The 16,694-nt window shown below is 59.1% G+C and overlaps 2 protein-coding genes across 5 annotated transcripts in view; one reads left to right on the top strand and one right to left on the bottom strand.

Moving 5' to 3' along the window:
- The window catches only part of OTOP2 (otopetrin 2), a 23,911-nt gene extending 7,886 nt beyond the window's left edge, over positions 1-16,025 (bottom strand). The window contains exons 1-4 of one of the 3 annotated variants that reach the window (XM_040456343.1): positions 15,766-16,025; positions 8,753-8,920; positions 646-822; positions 123-469 (exon numbers count right to left, since the gene is read on the bottom strand). In XM_040456343.1, the coding sequence (XP_040312277.1) occupies positions 123-435 (313 nt within the window). In that variant the 5' untranslated portion in view covers positions 436-469; positions 646-822; positions 8,753-8,920; positions 15,766-16,025. Of the gene's footprint in view, positions 1-122; positions 470-645; positions 823-8,752; positions 8,921-15,724 lie in introns of all 3 variants that reach the window. The other 2 variants (XM_040456344.1, XM_040456345.1) reach the window with 2 other exon arrangements.
- USH1G (USH1 protein network component sans) lies at positions 748-10,462 on the top strand. 2 transcript variants are annotated; one of them, XM_040456346.1, is made up of 4 exons: positions 748-858; positions 1,912-2,080; positions 4,295-5,512; positions 6,284-10,462. In XM_040456346.1, exons 2-4 carry the CDS (start codon positions 1,917-1,919, stop codon positions 6,285-6,287), a joined length of 1,386 nt encoding a protein of 461 aa, XP_040312280.1. In that variant the 5' UTR covers positions 748-858; positions 1,912-1,916; the 3' UTR covers positions 6,288-10,462. The 2 variants fall into 2 exon arrangements, with proteins under 2 accessions (XP_040312280.1, XP_040312281.1); XM_040456347.1 differs by lacking the exons at positions 748-858; positions 6,284-10,462 and having other exon boundaries at positions 899-2,080; positions 4,295-5,516.
- Positions 16,026-16,694: the final 669 nt, after the last annotated feature.

Below are 16,694 nucleotides of genomic sequence, written 5' to 3'. Positions count from 1 at the left end.
CGGGGAGGGACTTCCCAGCCCCCTACCTTGACGCGGACTCCACAGTTCCTCTGAGAGTCCCAGCCTCTGGCTCCCCGCCTGCCTCCCACTTCCTCCCCCCCCCCCCCCACCTCCCCTGGCACCTCGAAGCCAGATGGGGCCGGCGTGCGCGTCCCGGTAGGGGACGGCGTTGGGACAGCGCACGGTCCGGAGGAGGTAGAAGAGGGTCCAGAGGGAGGCGAGCAGCATCATGGTGGTGAGCAGCGCGAACACGTCCGTGTCGTACACCGCTACCTTGTTGAAGGCGCCGCCGCTGATGAGCGTGCAGGCAAGGAGCAGCACGTTCACGGCCAGCAGCACCGACAGCAGGCGGCCGCCCTTCTTCCACACCTCGCGGGAGCCTGCCCTCGGCGCCGGCGGGCTCTCCTTGGGTCCCTGGGCCAGCTCCTCGGACATGGCAGGGGCGACTGGGCGAGGTTGGAGGGGGTCACTGTGGAGGAGGAGCGAACAGGACCCCGGGTCAACCCCGAGGGCTCTGCGACCCTTCGGGTCTCTGGCTCGAGGGCAGAGGGAAAGAAAGGCGGCGGCGGGCAGCCCCGTCGGACCCCGTCCTAAGTCCCCACTCCCCACTCCCCAATCCGTTTTCCGTCTGGTCCGGGCACCCACCTGGCTGCGCCGGGAGCCCGCGCTGAGCTGGGGGTCAGGGGGTGGCGAGCGTCTCCTCTTTCCCACAGCGGGCTGGACGGGCGCTTTATACCGGGGAGGGCAGGGTGATTTACAGCCGCGGGAGCTCAGCTCCATAAATCTCTCAGCCCCACTCACATGATCCATCTTTTCTCCGAGCTGAATTTAGGGAAGAGCGCGCGGGAGCCAGATAAGGTAAGATTTATATTTACCCGTTAAGAGGCGCCCCCCTCCCCCGCCCCCGCCGTCCCGTCACCTCGGAGCGGCATGGCTCGGGCGCAGCCCCGCACTGCGACACCCAGAGGGCACCCCGCCCCGGGCGCCCACCGCGCCCTCGGGCTCCGCGACCCCAGCCGCCCAGAGCCCCGAGCACTGATGATGCTCGATACACGCCCCGAGGGCTCACAGGCACCCGGACGCCCTCCCAGCCCCGGCGCGCCCTATATCTTCGCGCCCCTCTGTTGCTGCCCCAAGATCGGGACCCCAGTGCCCCTTTCCCTGACACCCTCACAGTGGTCGAAGTTCCTCCTTCCTCTATCCCTCCCCGGAGTCTTCTGCTCGGCTGGAAGCCGCAAGCCGGGTTTGGGTATCAAGTTCGCCAGAGGCGCGCGGAGTCCGCGTCCAGTCTTCCAGCGCCCCCTGCTGGAGCGCGGCTCCCCGACCCCGCGGTGGGGGGGGGGGGGGCGGTGGCGGTGGTGGCAGCCGGGACGCAGGGTGCTTCTCACCGTCTGGGGGTCAGTCCTCAGACCCCTCCTAGGCCCACTGTCCTAGCGATCCAGACTGCCCTCGGACACCCCTCCCCAGCCCTTGGCCCGTCCCTTTGACGGGTGGAGACATCGGGAGCCCCAGAGCGGGGGCTCCCGTGACGACAGACTCCGGACTGTCCGCAGACTAGGCCTCATGGGGCGGGGTGCTGAGGTGACCACTTTTGGAACAGGGCAAGGCCTCGCGTGGGTCACTCCTGCGCGCTCGGTAGCAGGGTGTTTAGGACCCAGGGGCCGCCCGGGGGCGGCTCCCCAGGCAGCGGGAGATCCTTCTCCCCCCCCCCCCCCCTCCCGGGGCGAGCGGCTCAGATGTCGGAGTAGCGGCGGCTCCCGGCGCTCCGCAACCTGCGTCTGCCGCAGCGGGGGCTGGCGGCCCGGCCCCTGCCCGGCCCCCTCCCCCAACCCCATGCCTCAGCCCTAACCCCTCCGCCCTCCCCCGCGGGGGGCATTTCCTGGTGCCCCCTGCCCTCCCCGTCCCAGTCAGGCGCCATGAACGACCAGTACCACCGGGCGGCCCGGGACGGCTACCTGGAGCTCCTCAAAGAGGCCACCAGGAAGGAACTGAACGCCCCCGACGAGGATGGCATGACTCCCACCCTCTGGGCTGCCTACCATGGCAACCTGGAGTCCCTGCGTCTCATCGTGAGCCGAGGGTGAGTACCCACTCTGGCCCTGCCTAAGCCCGGTGGTGGGGGGGGGGGGCGGAGGGAGAAGAGAGTCCTGGGCCCCCTCCCAGACCCTGAGACGCAGTCCCCAAGACTCCAAGGTACCTTCCCCCCACTCCTCCGAGCCACCCTCTTCTCTACTGGCGCTAAGGTGGAAGCTCGGAGCCTCGCGGTGGTGGGAGGGGGCACAACTTGAGGCACGTGACCCTGGTGACCTGGATGTGGGGCTAGGAGGGGAGCGACCGGGATTTGGGGGCCCACGATTGCTGGAGGGGTTGCAGAGTGAGGGGAAGGTGGGAGAGGTTTCCTGGGCTGGGTCACCCCTGGAAGCAAGAGCGGGGATGGGAGAGAAGGGGCAGAAGTGGTGGCAGGACAGGCTCCTTACTCAGGAGGGCCTGGGGTCCAAAGGGCACCCCCCCCCCCCCGGCCGGTGCTGCACCTCCCTGCAGGCCAGGGCCCACACAGCTCTCTCCCAGCTCATTCTCGGGATTTATGGGCACTGTCCACAGCACCAAATGTCACTCCACACAGCCACCTCATTAACTCCCTCTGTGCCCCTCCCCCATGACGGCCTCCCTCTCCCCCCCTTAGGAGTTGTCTGGGGGGAAGAGTGGGCATAGAGTCCAGGTGTCAGAGCCAGGGAAGTGGTTTGAAGGTAGCGATTAAGGAATTCGGGGTCCAGGGCTGCTGACGTGGGCTCCCGGGGCTGAATGACACTGTGGACAACTTCCCCAGCCTCCACAGTTTTCTACAGAGAGGTCACCTGGTTGAACTGGACACCTGGGCCGCCTGGCCAGGGAAAAGGAGTGGAAGACTTGCCCCAGGAGGGTTACTATGAGCATCTCGGGCCCTGGGAAATCACGGTGGAGACAAAAGGGGCCCAGCTGGCCCTGGTGCCCGATGCTGGCCTGTGGTCTGAACATGTGGTGGGTGGGGTGTGGTGGCTGGGGAGCCCCCTTGCCCTCCCTCCGAGGCCCCGCTCCTCAGGCGGGCAGCAGGCGGGAGCAGCCCCTGACACCAGGCAGCTAAGCCGTGTTCCAAGAAGCCGAGACCGGCCCCTTCCCACACCAAGAGAGCACACAGCGATCCTGCCGTCCTGCTCCTCCCATCAGAGAGGTCCATGGGAGGAGGGGAAACCGGTGGCTTCCCGGTGCACCAAGTCCCCAAACTCCTACAGACCACAAGGGCTGGTGTTGGAAGGGGCATGGGCCAGATGCCAAGCAGCTCCTTGCCACATTGTCCTGCAGGACTTGGCACCGGGAGGAGAAGCGTGGAGAGGGTTGTGTGTGTGGGGGGAACTGTTGAGACAAGGGGGTGATTCTTCCTCCAGCCTTGCGGGGTGGCCTCGTGGCCTCATTAGTGTGAGCTAGGCCCCTGCGGGAGGGGAGCGCTTGGAGAAGCCAGCCGGAGCATGCCCAAGGGGGCACGGTCTGGTGGTGGAGGGGATTGGAGGGTGCTGGGTGGGTCCCCTGGGCAGGCCCAAGCCAGCCTGCCTGACAGGGCTCCCAAAGACGGGGCAGCCCCGGGAAGGGAGGGCTGCTGGGCCCAGGTTGCAGACTCACCTCCTCCTCCCCTTCCGACCTGGCTGCCCCCACACTCCCCTCCCAGCCCAGGCCAAGACCCGACACCTGCTCTCACACGCAGCCTTGCCAGGCCTGGCCCTGCTCCCTGCAGAAGTGGCCGTGCCCGCCCACGCCCAGGCACACACTCTCACACACACTCACCCAGGGCTCAGGCTCAGCACCCATCACCCTCTCCTCCTCTTTTGTGGGCACCCTGCACCCGCAGCCACACTCACCACCACGCCTGCCTAGAGACCCAGACTCGCCCTGGCCCACCACCTCTCTGGGCCAGCTCCCCACTGGGCTCCATGAATAATTCACTCCTGTCTCTGTGGGCATCAAATATTTATCCCCTGAGATTCCCAGCCATCAGTTCTCTTGGGGAAGGCCCCGCCCCGGCCCCGCCTTTTCTGTCGCCCCGCCCCTTGCGAGTCTGGGGCCACTCCCCCCGCCCCCGGGCTCTGTCTAGGTCTGCCTGGCGTCTCCCGAGTCAGAGGAGACATCTCGGCCCTCGGGTCCCGCCGGTGTGCCCGTGGGGCGGCCCACACGGGCCGGGAGCTCCCTACACCTGCAGCCAGTGCCGCCTGCCCGCCCCACATGGTGTTGGTTCATCACCCTTCCTCGCGTGTCCTCCCTGCAGGGGTGACCCCGACAAGTGTGACATCTGGGGCAACACGCCCCTGCACCTGGCAGCTTCCAATGGCCACCTGCACTGCCTCTCCTTCCTGGTGTCCTTCGGGGCCAACATCTGGTGCCTGGACAACGACTACCACACGCCGCTGGACATGGCCGCCATGAAGGGCCACATGGAGTGCGTGCGCTACCTGGACTCCATCGCGGCCAAGCAGAGCAGCCTCAACCCCAAGCTGGTGGGCAAGCTGAAGGACAAGGCCTTCCGCGAGGCGGAGCGGCGCATCCGCGAGTGCGCCAAGATGCAGCGCAAGCACCACGAGCGCATGGAGCGGCGCTACCGGCGCGAGCTGGCCGAGCGGTCGGACACGCTCAGCTTCTCCAGCCTCACGTCCAGCACCCTGAGCCGCCGGCTGCAGCACCTGGCGGTGGGCAGCCACCTGCCCTACTCGCAGGCCACGCTGCACGGCACGGCCAGGGGCAAGGCCAAGATCCAGCGGAAGCTGGAGCGGCGCAAGCAGGGCGGCGAGGGCACCTTCAAGATCTCCGAGGACGGCCGCAAGAGCGTGCGCTCGCTCTCGGGCCTGCAGCTGGGCAGCGACGTGATGTTCGTGCGCCAGGGCACCTACGCCAACCCCAAGGAGTGGGGCCGCTCCCCGCTCCGGGACATGTTCCTCTCGGACGAGGACAGCGTCTCCCGTGCCACGCTGGCGGCCGAGCCTGCCCACTCGGAGGTCAGCACCGACTCAGGCCACGACTCCCTGTTTACGCGGCCCGGCCTGGGCACCATGGTGTTCCGCCGGAACTACGTGACCAGCGGGCTGCACGGGCTGGGCCGCGAGGACGCGGCGCTGGACGGCGGGGGCGCGCCGCGAGGCCGGCTGCAGAGCTCCCCCAGCCTGGACGACGACAGCCTGGGCAGTGCCAACAGCCTGCAGGACCGCAGCTGCGGGGAGGAGCTGCCCTGGGACGAGCTGGACCTGGGCCTGGATGAGGACCTGGAGCCCGAGACGAGCCCGCTGGACACCTTCCTGGCCTCTCTGCACATGGACGACTTCGCCTCCCTCCTGCGGCAGGAGAAGATTGACCTCGAAGCGCTGATGCTGTGCTCCGACCTTGACCTCCGCAGCATCAGCGTCCCCCTGGGGCCCCGCAAGAAGATTCTGGGGGCCGTGAGGAGGAGGAGGCAGGCGCTGGAACGCCCGCCTGCTCTGGAGGACACAGAGTTGTGAGTGTCCTGGGCTTTGGGGGATGGGAAAAGGGGTCAGAAGGCCTTGCGGGTGGGATCTGCCTTTTCGGGAATGGGGGGGGGGGGGGAGTCAATACCGTATTTCATAAAATCTAAGTCCCCATCCATTACAAGAGGTCCCACTGAATTTGTTTACCCCCAATTCTGAAAACGAAGCTGCCAGTTTCATGACAAGGGAGGAGGCCTTCTTATCACAGCTAATGTAAAATGCACCTTGACTTTGGAGATAATCAAAATGCCCCCACATGGGTGTCTTAGGACAGTTGAGATCCAGTAGTCATAGTAATCAGAGCCCGGATGTTTTGAGCCCTCCCATCTACTGGGTGCTGGAGATACCGCTGCATGTGTCCCTTAATTGAGTCCTCCCCAGCTCCTGGGTGCAGGGGCTGTATCATCCCCATTTTCCAGGGGAGTAAGTGGAGGCTCAGAGGGTTTGAGCGGCTCACCCCAAGGGCCTGCTGCTGCTTGATCCCCGGTCTGTGTGGCTCTAGAGCCTGGGGACTAGGTGACTCCCATGGAAGGAGAGTTGTCGCGTTCAAAAGCTGTCAGGGAGAGCTCAAGTCTGCTATCGCACTGGTGGCCGTCCCTGCCCCGATCCCTTTCTCAGGGCATCCCACCCCTAGGCCAATGTCCCCATCCCTGACCGTTGGCCTGCCAGGACAGGGTCAGTCGTCCAAATGGCTGGTCTTGGTTTAAAATGATGTCTTGAAAGCCCTTACCTGAAGTCTGTTTCTGTGTCTTTCTCTCCAGGTAACAGGGGGCTCCTCTCTCCAGACCAAATGAATTGCGAGTTGCCACAACCCACCGTGAGGCCACGAGGTCCTCACGGTCGCCAGCCCTGAAGCCCCCCCCGGCCCCTCCCCAGGAGCAAAGACCGTGTGGGTCATCTCCCTTGAAAGCCTGTCCACACTCCGCAACGGAGGTGTAGTCTGGAGGTACCAGCAAGGGGTCCAGGAGCCCTTGAGCCACTCCCGTCTGAATGGCCCTAAAGGACATGTGGATTCCTGGGAGGCCAGCTCCAGAGGAAGGGCAGGGGACCCCTGGGGCCCCAGGGGATAGACGACATACCCATTAGAGCTGGATGGGAGTGTGTGTGGAGGGGGCATGGCCTGTCCCAGGGGCCACTGTCTCTCCCCACCCCTCCTCTGAGGGTCCTGCTGTGCTCAGGCTGGAGACTTGCCCACTTCTTACATTTTTGTGAAGGGAAGAGTTTGGGCTGGCTCCCTCCACTCCCCCCACGCCGCAGAGAGGAGGTTCCTGGCTAGACTCTTCAGCCAAATGCCCTGACTTGGGTCCCCACTCCTGCCCCAAGCCAGCCCCCTTCTCCTTCACCTATTGGCCATGTCCGGGAGTTGGAGCGCCAGGCTGGCATGAAGTGGGGGTGACTGGCACCCTCACCAGCTCACCTGGTGGTGGGGCCTGGCCTGACTCTGCCCTCCTCACCCTGCCTCCAGCCTGGTCTCCCTCCAGGGACCCCAGAGGGTCAGGCCAATAGATGCAAGGTGCTAGAGCAATAATCTGCAGTATTATGGCCCTGAGGCCTGGCGGGCGTGCCCTGGGCTGGAGGAAGGCATCTGCCAACAGCCTCAGCTGGGTGTCTAGCCTAGTTTGGGCAAGTCCTGGGACATGGAAGAGCCTGGGGATGTGGATAATCTAAGCTGCTGACTGTCCCCAGGGCCCCAGGGCCCTGTGCATGTGTGTCTGTGCTGGGGGCTGGCTGGTGGCTTTCCCTCCGGGTCTGGAGGCGGCTGGGCAGCTGCGAGGTTCTGTGTAGGTAGGTCAGCAGGAGCTCAGTATGTGTCCCTGCTCTGTGATGGCAGTGAGACCAGGGAGGAGGCCAGCCCCGGACCCGCATCCCTGACCCTCCCGCTCCCACCGGGAGCACCACTGCAGCTCCCATCTCTTTCCTGGGCCCCCTTGGCTAGGTCAGGAGATGAGGGGACACCCAAAGAATGCCACAGGCCTCCCTCTGCATCTGTGTCTGTGCTGGGGGAGGGGGACGGGGGAGCGGTTTCCGTTCCCACAAAGAGGGCTTGGTGGCCTGTCGCTGCCACCCTGAGCCCATGCCAGTCCTTTGCCCTGTCATCTGGGCCTGGGGCCGCCCCCAAGTGCCGACTCGACTTTCTCAGAGCCCCAGGTGCTGCCCTTTCTCTTCTGTTCCCTGTGTCCTGCCTCAGCCTCCTCCCCGTTCTCTCAGTTCCCGGGGTGGGGCAGGCTCTGGGATTCCTACTGCCGCACAAAGTACCCCTCCCGCAGGCTCATTATAACTTTTGTAGAGAATGTTTCGTATCGTTGTCACACCTGTGTCTCGTTCTTTAACCACTGGGGAGTGGGAGAGGGAGAAGGTCTTTGTGTACCGAAGGGGGCTTGGTCCTCATGGGCCCCCTGGAGGGGGTCCAGGGATGGGTGGTTGGGCATGCCCCACCCCCATGCATCCTTGCAGGGCCTTCACTCATCCCTGGGTCTTCACCCTGCTGTTTGTGGGCCCAGAATTTGGAGCTGAGGGAGAGGGAGTGTTCAGAAGAATGGGGACAGGCAAGCTGGAAGCTGGGGGGGGGGGGGGATGGTCCAGGCTGCAGCTGCTAAGGACAGCTTTCTCCGTTTCCAATGGGGCCTGCCTGGCCTTCTCCAGACATGGGCAGAAGCTGTACCCAAGGAGGCCACCACTCATCACCCAGGCCCCATAAGCCCTCATCTCAAGGCCCCAGCCCACCCTGGGAGGCCACCCATTTCCCTCACCACCCCAGGCAGCTCTTGGGGCAGCCCTATTGAGAACCTTCCTTTGTCCCAGAGGCAAGGCTTCTCCTTAAGCTGTAGGACAATGGCCTCTGTTTGCTCAGTCAAGCCTGAGAAAGGGCCCTGGAATCATTTTATTTCATTCCCTAAGGATGCTGGGTCAAGTGCTTCTGCTAAAGGGAGTTCAAGACAGCTCTCTCCCTCCAGCATCAATCAGAATGGTCGAGAGGATGTCCCAGCGGGAAGGTTGCTTAGCAACCATCTGGGGTTCTAGGTCATCTCCCTCCACTTTACAGATGGAAAAACGGAGGCCTACCAAGGGGACGATCCAGACTCAGAGCACTAGCCTCCTGACTGCTGCCACACTTTCCTGCCCCGCCCCAGGCTGCTAAGGGGGCCAGCAGAGTGGTGGGATTCTGTCAGATGCTCCACAGGGTTGGCCACCCTGCGACCCCTACTGGCCATCCTGGTCACTGCACCTACCTCAGGAAAGACCGGCCAGTCGTGGCACCGCTGTTCCAGGAAACGGACATGGGGGGTGAGGACGGAATGACAAGACAGCAGATAGGAACTTCAGCGTAGAGGCAGGGGCTAATCCGAAGCACTGGGGGCTGGGGTCTCCATGGGTCAGTGTGGCCCGAGGGTGGAAGCCTGAGGCACAAGAGCAGGTGCAGCGGCGGGAAGTCTGAGGGGATTTTAAACACAGTGAAGGGAAGAATTTTACGTGGTAAGGGGTTCAGCCTTCTCCACCCATTCCCCTTAAATTTAGATCGAGGTTAGATCGAGGAAAGTTTAGAAAAATCCATTGCTCTTAGCCTTTTGGTATTAGAATCTACTAATAACATGGGCCACTTTCCCTGGAAAAATGCACACCGGGCAGACAAACACTCACATACAATTTCGTTCATAATTCCAGGCAGTTCCTGGAGCTCCAAGAGGTCCAGGGACCCCATGTTAAGATGCCCTAGACTGTTCTGAAGTCACATCATAAACGGGATTACTAATTCGATGGAGATGGAGGTGTCAGAATGAATCAGGCAGGAAGGGCCTCTGGTTATGTGGCACAACCTCATTTTACAGATGAGATAACTGAGGCCCAGAGGGCAAGGGCCTGGCGGTAGATAGCAGAACAGCCAAATGAGCAAAGTGGCATTAAGTGTCCTGATGCCCTTCCATGGTGTCAGCTGCCTCCTGTCCCCGTGTGAGACCAGTTCTGCACAGCACGACGGCCCTGTGCTCCCAGGGCATGCCTGTGTCACCTGTGAGATAAGCCTGGGTTGCACAGGACATGGCAGGACTCCGGAGACAGCCAGATCTGGGCGGCAAACCTGGCTCTGGCGCTTCCCAGCTGTGTGGCCCTGGGTAAGTTACTCAGCCTCTCTGGGTCTATTTCCTCAGATGAAATAGGTGGTTAAAACTTATTATACTCACAGTGCTAACCCCATGGATCATTAGGAGGTGGAATGATCGTGCAGTGTTAATGCACAAGAAAGCATTTAACACACCTGCCTGGTATTCAGTACATACCCATTAGTAATGACCAGTTATCGGTGGTCTTGGGCCCATGAGGTGCTCACTGCATCTGTGGCCCCCTCCCCCAACCATAGGTAAGTTCTAGGCCTTTCCAGAGAGCAGTTTTGCTTTTTTGAGCCCCATAGGCCACCCCACCCGTCACACTAGCTCCTGGAGACAGTACTGAAGGCATCCTGTTCCGACCAACTGGGGGCGTTGAGGATCAGCCACTGGCTAAGGAATCGTCGGTTAGATAAGGATGGGTCACTATCCAGTGGGAAGATCCCTGGGGAATCAGAGTTGTTCCGGGGCTGCCCAAGGAGCTGGGCATTTTTTCTGGAGGAAGAATCACAGGTCCATTGGCCTGGCCCCATTGTACTACTCTCTGAACGTTAGAGTTTATCAAAAACTCTCCCTATTCCTGTGAGGTAGGTGGGTGAGGAGTTTTAGCCCCACTCCATAGATGAAAAAATTGAGCATCAGAGAGGTTTTGTGACATATTTAGGTCCCAGTAAATTAAGGAAAATTCAGGCTCCCTAACTGGGTCCCTTCAGCCACTCCTGTCTCCAGAGGTAAGCTTTCATGTTTTTTCACTATTAATGTTGAGAACGTATAAGATGTTAGGTGCTTATGTTACTTTATATACATTCAATCCTCACAATAAAGCCACAGCTCTATAAAGCAAGGACTATATTATGATTATTATCCCCATTTTATGGGTGGGAAAACAGAAGGTCAGAGCAGGGATATGAATTGCCCAAGGTCACAGAGCTATTAGGTGGACAAACCAGGCCTCAGAGACAAAGTTCCGTGGTACTATGCCTAACCATGGCATATCGCCCCCCCGCCCCTCCCCCCCAAGCACTTGTATCCTTTGGTGGGAGTTGTTTTTGGTGTTGGGTCCCCTTGACCTGGTCGTGCCTGGTCTAGGCAGATGCCAGACTCAGGCTGGCATGGCGGGGTGGGGGGAGGATGCTGGCAACTTCAGTGGCCTAAGCACCTGGGCTGACCCGCCTGTCCTGAGGGGCTGGGCTGAGAGAGGGCCAGTTGGGGTGTGGGTCCACTGGGCAAGATGCTGGGGGGCTGTGTGGGAGGGTAAAAGCCGGCCCAGATGGGGAAGCAAGGGTCTGAAGCATTTTGTCGTGACTAGGGAGTCTGCCTGTCCCCCTTTCTGTCCCCCTATCCCTTGGTCTCTCTGCCCTATCTCTCCTTGTAACACAGGGCACCTGCTCAGTCTCTCCTCTATCCCCTCTTTCTGTTGCCTTGTCTTTCTAGACCTCTGTCTCCCTTGCTGTTGGTCACATAATAAGAAATGTATGTTTGGTAACTGCTGCCAGCTCCTGACACAGAGCTCCTGAGTCCCTTGGAAGTCCCTGGGTGATAGGAATATCTTTTGTTCACATGAAGTGACTCTGGGTGGGCTCCAGAACAGATTCAGGATGGGGACTTGTCACTATGGCTAGCAGCCTGGAACTTTCAGTGCCTCTCCATCCTTTGGGAAGGGGAGAGGAGCTGGAGATTGGATTAATGATTGATCATGCCTTCATAATGAAACCTCTATAAGCAACCCTAAACTACAGGGTTCAGAGAGCTTCTGAGTTGATGAATGCATTCATGTTATGAGAGAGTAGTGTCTGCTCCACAGGGACAGAAGCTCCTGCATTCAGGAGCCTTCTGGACCCTATGTATCTCCTCATCTGGTTGTTAATATGGATCCATTATAACACACTTTACAACAAACTGATAAATGTAAGTAAAGCTCTTTTCTCAGCTCTGTGAGCTCTTCTAGCAAGTTATTGAGGCTCAGGGGCAGGTTCTGGGAACCCCCAAATTTGTAGCCAAGTTGGGCAGAAGTGCAGGTAGCCTGGGGACCCAGGAAGTGAGGGCGTCTTTGTGGCACTGAACCCTGGGATCTGTGGAGTCTGACACTAACCCGTAGTCAATTTCAGAATGGAATCAAATTACAGGTTGGTTGGTGCCCAGTGTTGGAGAATTGGTTGTTGGTGTGGGGAAAAGCCCACATTTGGTGTCAGAAGTGTGAGGAGAGGAGCAGATTTGGCGTCTTTCTCTCAATCTGTCTTCCCATGCGTTCAGGCTCCTTGTCCCCCTCCCCATCTTGGTCCTGGTCCTATCTCAGGTTGAACCAGAACTCTGGAGCCCAGCCTGTCCTTAAAGGCCCCTCCTCTCCTCACCCCACACCTCAAACTCAGCAGCCCGAGGCACCCCCCCAGGGATCCCTAAGGTTTCCCGGAACCCAGCATTAAAACCACTGAAGTCATGCCTGAACTACATGGGCAGTATAGCGACTATGCATATGGGTTCAAATCCCAGACCTGCCACGGCAAAGCAATGACTTTGGTCAAGTCACTTAACTACTGTGTTTCTTCTTCCTTAATATGGACGTGTAATGGCCTTCCTTAAATTTAAAAAATTTTAAATATGTTTATTTATTTTTAAGAGAGAGACAGAATGTAAGCAGGGGAGGTGCAGAGCGAGAGGGAGACACAGAATCCAAAGCAGGGTCCAGGCTCTGAGCTGTCAGCACAGAGCCTGACATGGGGCTCGAACTCACGGACAGCGAGATCATGACCTGAGCCAAAGTCGGATGCTTAACCAACTGAGCCACTCAGGTGCCCCCATTTTTTTTAAAGTTTATTTATTTAAGGGGTGGGGGGAGAAAGAGAGAGAGAGACACTGCACAGGTGCACATGCAAAGGCAGGAAAGGAGCAGAGAGAGAGGGAGACACAGAATCCCAAGGAGGCTCTGTGCTGTCAGCGCAGAGCCTGATGTGGGGCTTGAACTCTCACAAAACGTGAGGTCATGACTTGAGCTGAAACTGAGAGTTGAACACTTAACCGACTGAGCCACCCAGGCCCATCTGCGAAGTGGGTTCTCTGTTGGGGTTCCTGTATGAGAGCTGTCTGGCACCCAGCAGGCACACAGCACGGGTCTCTGACCTGAGTTTCACCTCCCATCCATAATAGTAGTAACACGCAGTATGACCCAAGCATTTCAAGTGTGTTAGTCACATGGTCTCCAGGGCTGTTGTGATTCCTGGTTTTCAGATGAGGAAACCAAGGCGCAGAGATGTTTGTAAAACGTGCCCAAGCTCACAAGGCTGGCGGTGGTGGATCTAGGGCTCCAACCCAGACAGGCTGGCTCCTGTCTGTGCCATGTCTCATCATGATGGTGAGCATTTATCGAGCACCTGCTGTATGTCAGCACTTTACATCTGTGATGGCTATGAATTCACACGACAGCCTCATTTAATAATTACAGGGGGTCAATTAACCCATTTGACAGAGGAGAAAACCGAGACTCAAGAACACTAGGTTGCTGTGTGGCTCATACAGCCAGTAAGAGCACACACAGGGCCTGACTCCTTGTCTGTCTGACTCTGCATAGCTGCACTCTGGACCAGCTGCTCCCCGGGTTTCTATAGCTGAATGACTAAGTCTGATGGGGTTTGGAGACCGAGGTAGGGAAACTTCTGGCAAGTCCATTCAGAGCCCCTAATGCCTGGTCTTTAGAGAAAGGCCCTCGGGGCGTGCCAGTGTGGTGAGCCCTGGAAAGCTTTTAAAGCTACAAATCTCATTTTTACCTTCTCTCACTGTGGTTTCTTTGTTCCATGGGCCCACGTGGGTCTGCATGGGCATTTTGGGGGGCTGTGGGACCCTCTCCCTGCTCTGGATATGCACACTCCTGAGAAGCGTTTCCTCTGGACCCTGAACAGTAGTTGATGGGGCCCTGGTGGGCAGGGGAAGGGGCTTGCTCTGGGAGGAGAGGGGGCGGGGCCAACAGTAGCTGCCAGTCTGACCCCTGATCCCCAACACCACTGCCCCCTTTCCACAGAGTCACAGCACCCTCACAGTCTCTTCAAGTGGGCAAGGGCAGGAAGGCATTCTTTACTAGCCCCATTTCTCAGATGGGGCAACTGAGATTCAGGAGAGCCAATGACCCGCCAGCAAGCGCCCAAACCAGGGTGTCAATTCTGGTGCATTTGCACTGCCACTCCCTGCTAGCTGTCTTCTCAGAGCACTTTCACATACCAGGCACGGCAAACCCTTGAGCACAGCATCATTGCCCCGCCTCATGGGTAAGGAAACCAGGACTCATGTCGATTGGGTCATTTTTCCAAGCCCCTAAGAGCACAAGCGTCAGGGCTGTGGGATTCAAACCCCAAACCCTGGTTCCTTCTACGCCATTCCCTGAGCCACCTCCCCAGGCTCTCACCTGGCACAAGGGCAGCTCGTGGGTTCCCCAGGTCAGAACAGGGACTCAGCAGGCAGCATTTGGGGAGGGGGAGGGGGGACAGGCCGGACTCACTGTCTCCCCCTCTTCCTCCATTCCTGTTTACCTCACTCCTGCTCAGCCTCGAGATCTACTACTGACTGCTTTCCACTGTGTGCGCCTGTGTGTGTGTGTGTGTGTGTGTGTGTGTGTGTGATGGGCGTGAGGGCACTGACTCTATGCAAGCCCAGGGTGAGTGCAGTGGACCCAGAGCTCTCCTGTGAGCTGAGCGTGCTTGTATGTGTCTGTGGTTTTGCTCGCTGATCTTCGTTTCAGGGCCAAGTTTCCCGGGAGAGGGGCGTGTGCACGTGTGTGCGTGTATGTGTGTGCACGTGTGTGCATACACACTCACAGAGGACTCCAGGACTTTGTCTACGGTCTATATTTCAACTCCTTCTCTCACTTATTATATTTAGAGCCCCAGCTCCTTTAGCCTGGAAGGTTGAAGCCCCAGCCACCCACACCACCTGTCCTCATCCCATCCCTTATCTTGAATCGGGGGTTCCCACCAAACTTTCCCCAAACCCTCTCTGGGTGACTGGTTTGCTGGGGGTCAGAACCCCAGGGCCCTGGGTGGGCAACTTCTCCTGAGCCGGGGTGTCCAGTTGGGATGCTGAGCTGTGCCACTTGCTGGGAAGGCTAAGTTGCCTTTCCAAGCCTCCAAGTTTCCACCTGTGAGTGGAGCTAACCAAACCCCACGTTGTAGGCCTGTTGGGAGGCTACACTATATGAAGCCCTTAGCTCAGGTCGTGACACCCTGTAGGCGGAGGACCTGGTCGACAGGAATCTGGGGATGGGGAGGGCTCGGTGGGCATCAGCCAGGCCTGGGCATCCCTGAGCTGGAAGCACCGAGAACCCACATGCCAGGTTGTCTGCAACTCCCTCTTCCCTGGTCCCCACACCTTCTGTACAGCCTGTTCAGTATTGTAGAACAGAAGTGGGAGGAGGCATCATGCCCCTGAACCCCAGCCAATAGATGTTAGATTTCAGTCATATCAATATTCAGCATAACAATAATGTTATAATTACCATAGCACAAGGAATGGCTTAGCGATGCCATTACCGTGAGCACTGGCCCTATGGTCCATTGATATCCGTAGTACAGAAGTGATCTTATTACTTTCTCCAGCGACCCAGTAAGCTAGGTAGTATCACCCTCATCTACTGCAAATCACCTTGTCAGAGACCTGAGGCTCAGAGAGGTCAAGCAGCTCACCTAAGGTCACACAGCAAGAACAAACGTGGGTGTGTTTGAGTCCAGAGCCCTGGTGTAGTAGACAGTAGACTGTTCTCAGTCGCCTCCACTCTGTGTAAGAATCGTGGCCCTCATTCCCTTTCCAGCCCTGGCGCTGGCCCCACCAGGCCCAACAACACACCCTTCAGGCTAATCTATGCTCCAAAGTCACTCACACACACTGGACTGTGGTGCTGACCTGACACGGTGAGAGGGACCAAGGGATCCTTGGAAAACCTCACCGGTCGGGAGTCTGGGTGGCTAACAATTCCAGCCTTGGATTTTTAAGGACTTAGCTTGCTCTATAACTTGGAAAGGTGGCCTGGGTCTCAGTGTCCTTTCCCGCCAGGTGGGGACAGGCTGACAGTCTCAGAGCCTCAGCAGCATCCCCGCTCGAGGCTGGCCCCCTTTCCCTCACCTGTCTCACTCCCTGGCCTGCCCCTCTGGGCCATCACCAACCTGGCTTCGTCCCTGCAGAGCGGCTGGTGGCCTAGAAGGTGGGATGCACAGCACAGGCAGCTGTGGCGGGCCAGGGCCAGGGTCCTTGGAGGTGAGGCTGATGCTGACAGTCCATCGGTGTGGCCCTGCCCTGCTGGAGCCAAGCGCACCTGGGATGCCGGTCCCACTCTCAGCTGATCAAGATCTGAGCCCCGGCCTGGCCACTTGTCCTCCAGAGTGCTCGGCCCCGCCCCTGTGAATAATGCCGCTTGCCTCCTGGAGTTGAGCCTCACTGGGCTTTGATGGTTTGGGGGGGGGGGGTAGCACGAATGGGCAGAAGACAAGGAAGGCTTACAGATCCAGCCACCCAGGCCTGGAGCCTAGAAATGGGTGCATTGCTGGTGGGAGGTGCCATTCTAATCCACCCCATGTCCCCCCCACCCCTGCCCCAAGCCTCCCAGTACCCACCTTCTAGGTGTCCAAACCTATCTCTGATTCTCACGATCCCCTTCCAGGCCCTGGGGCTGGGGCAAGGCTCCTTCCCACCCCACCCCAACCACAATGATAATTAACCCCAATGAACCCCAGCAAATAAATATGTGAATTGCAAAAGGGAGGAATCATAGCTGCCCCCGGGTGGGGAACTCCAGAGGTCCCTGGAAGGCCAAAACCAGCATCTTCTAACACTATCCCTATACAGCCCCCCTGCCCCCCAGTTTTGCCTGGGTAGGTCCCTGGGCACCCTGCCCATTGGGGCCTGGGAGGAGGGCTCACCCGTCTCAAGTTAGGACCCGTGTCTTTTTTAAGTTTATTCATTTATTTTGAGAAAGAGACAGATAGAGAGCACAAGCAGGGGAGGAGCAGAGAGAGAGAAACCCAAGCAGGCTCCGCACTGTCAGCATGAAGCCTGATGCGAAGCTCGAACCTGCGAACCATGAGATCATGACCTG

This window comes from Herpailurus yagouaroundi, unplaced genomic scaffold (assembly GCF_014898765.1).
Source record: "Herpailurus yagouaroundi ecotype Mexico unplaced genomic scaffold, PumYag 217, whole genome shotgun sequence".
Taxonomy (NCBI): domain Eukaryota; kingdom Metazoa; phylum Chordata; class Mammalia; order Carnivora; family Felidae; genus Herpailurus; species Herpailurus yagouaroundi.
This window is presented reverse-complemented; position numbering and strand designations above follow the sequence as displayed.

Bases quoted from the DNA above. Each gene is read 5' to 3' on its own strand.
- USH1G (XM_040456346.1), top strand. From the start codon at position 1,917: ATGAACGACCAGTACCACCGGGCGGCCCGGGACGGCTACCTGGAGCTC. The intron at 2,081-4,294 runs GTGAGTACCCAC...TCCTCCCTGCAG, and splicing joins CGTCTCATCGTGAGCCGAGG to GGGTGACCCCGACAAGTGTG.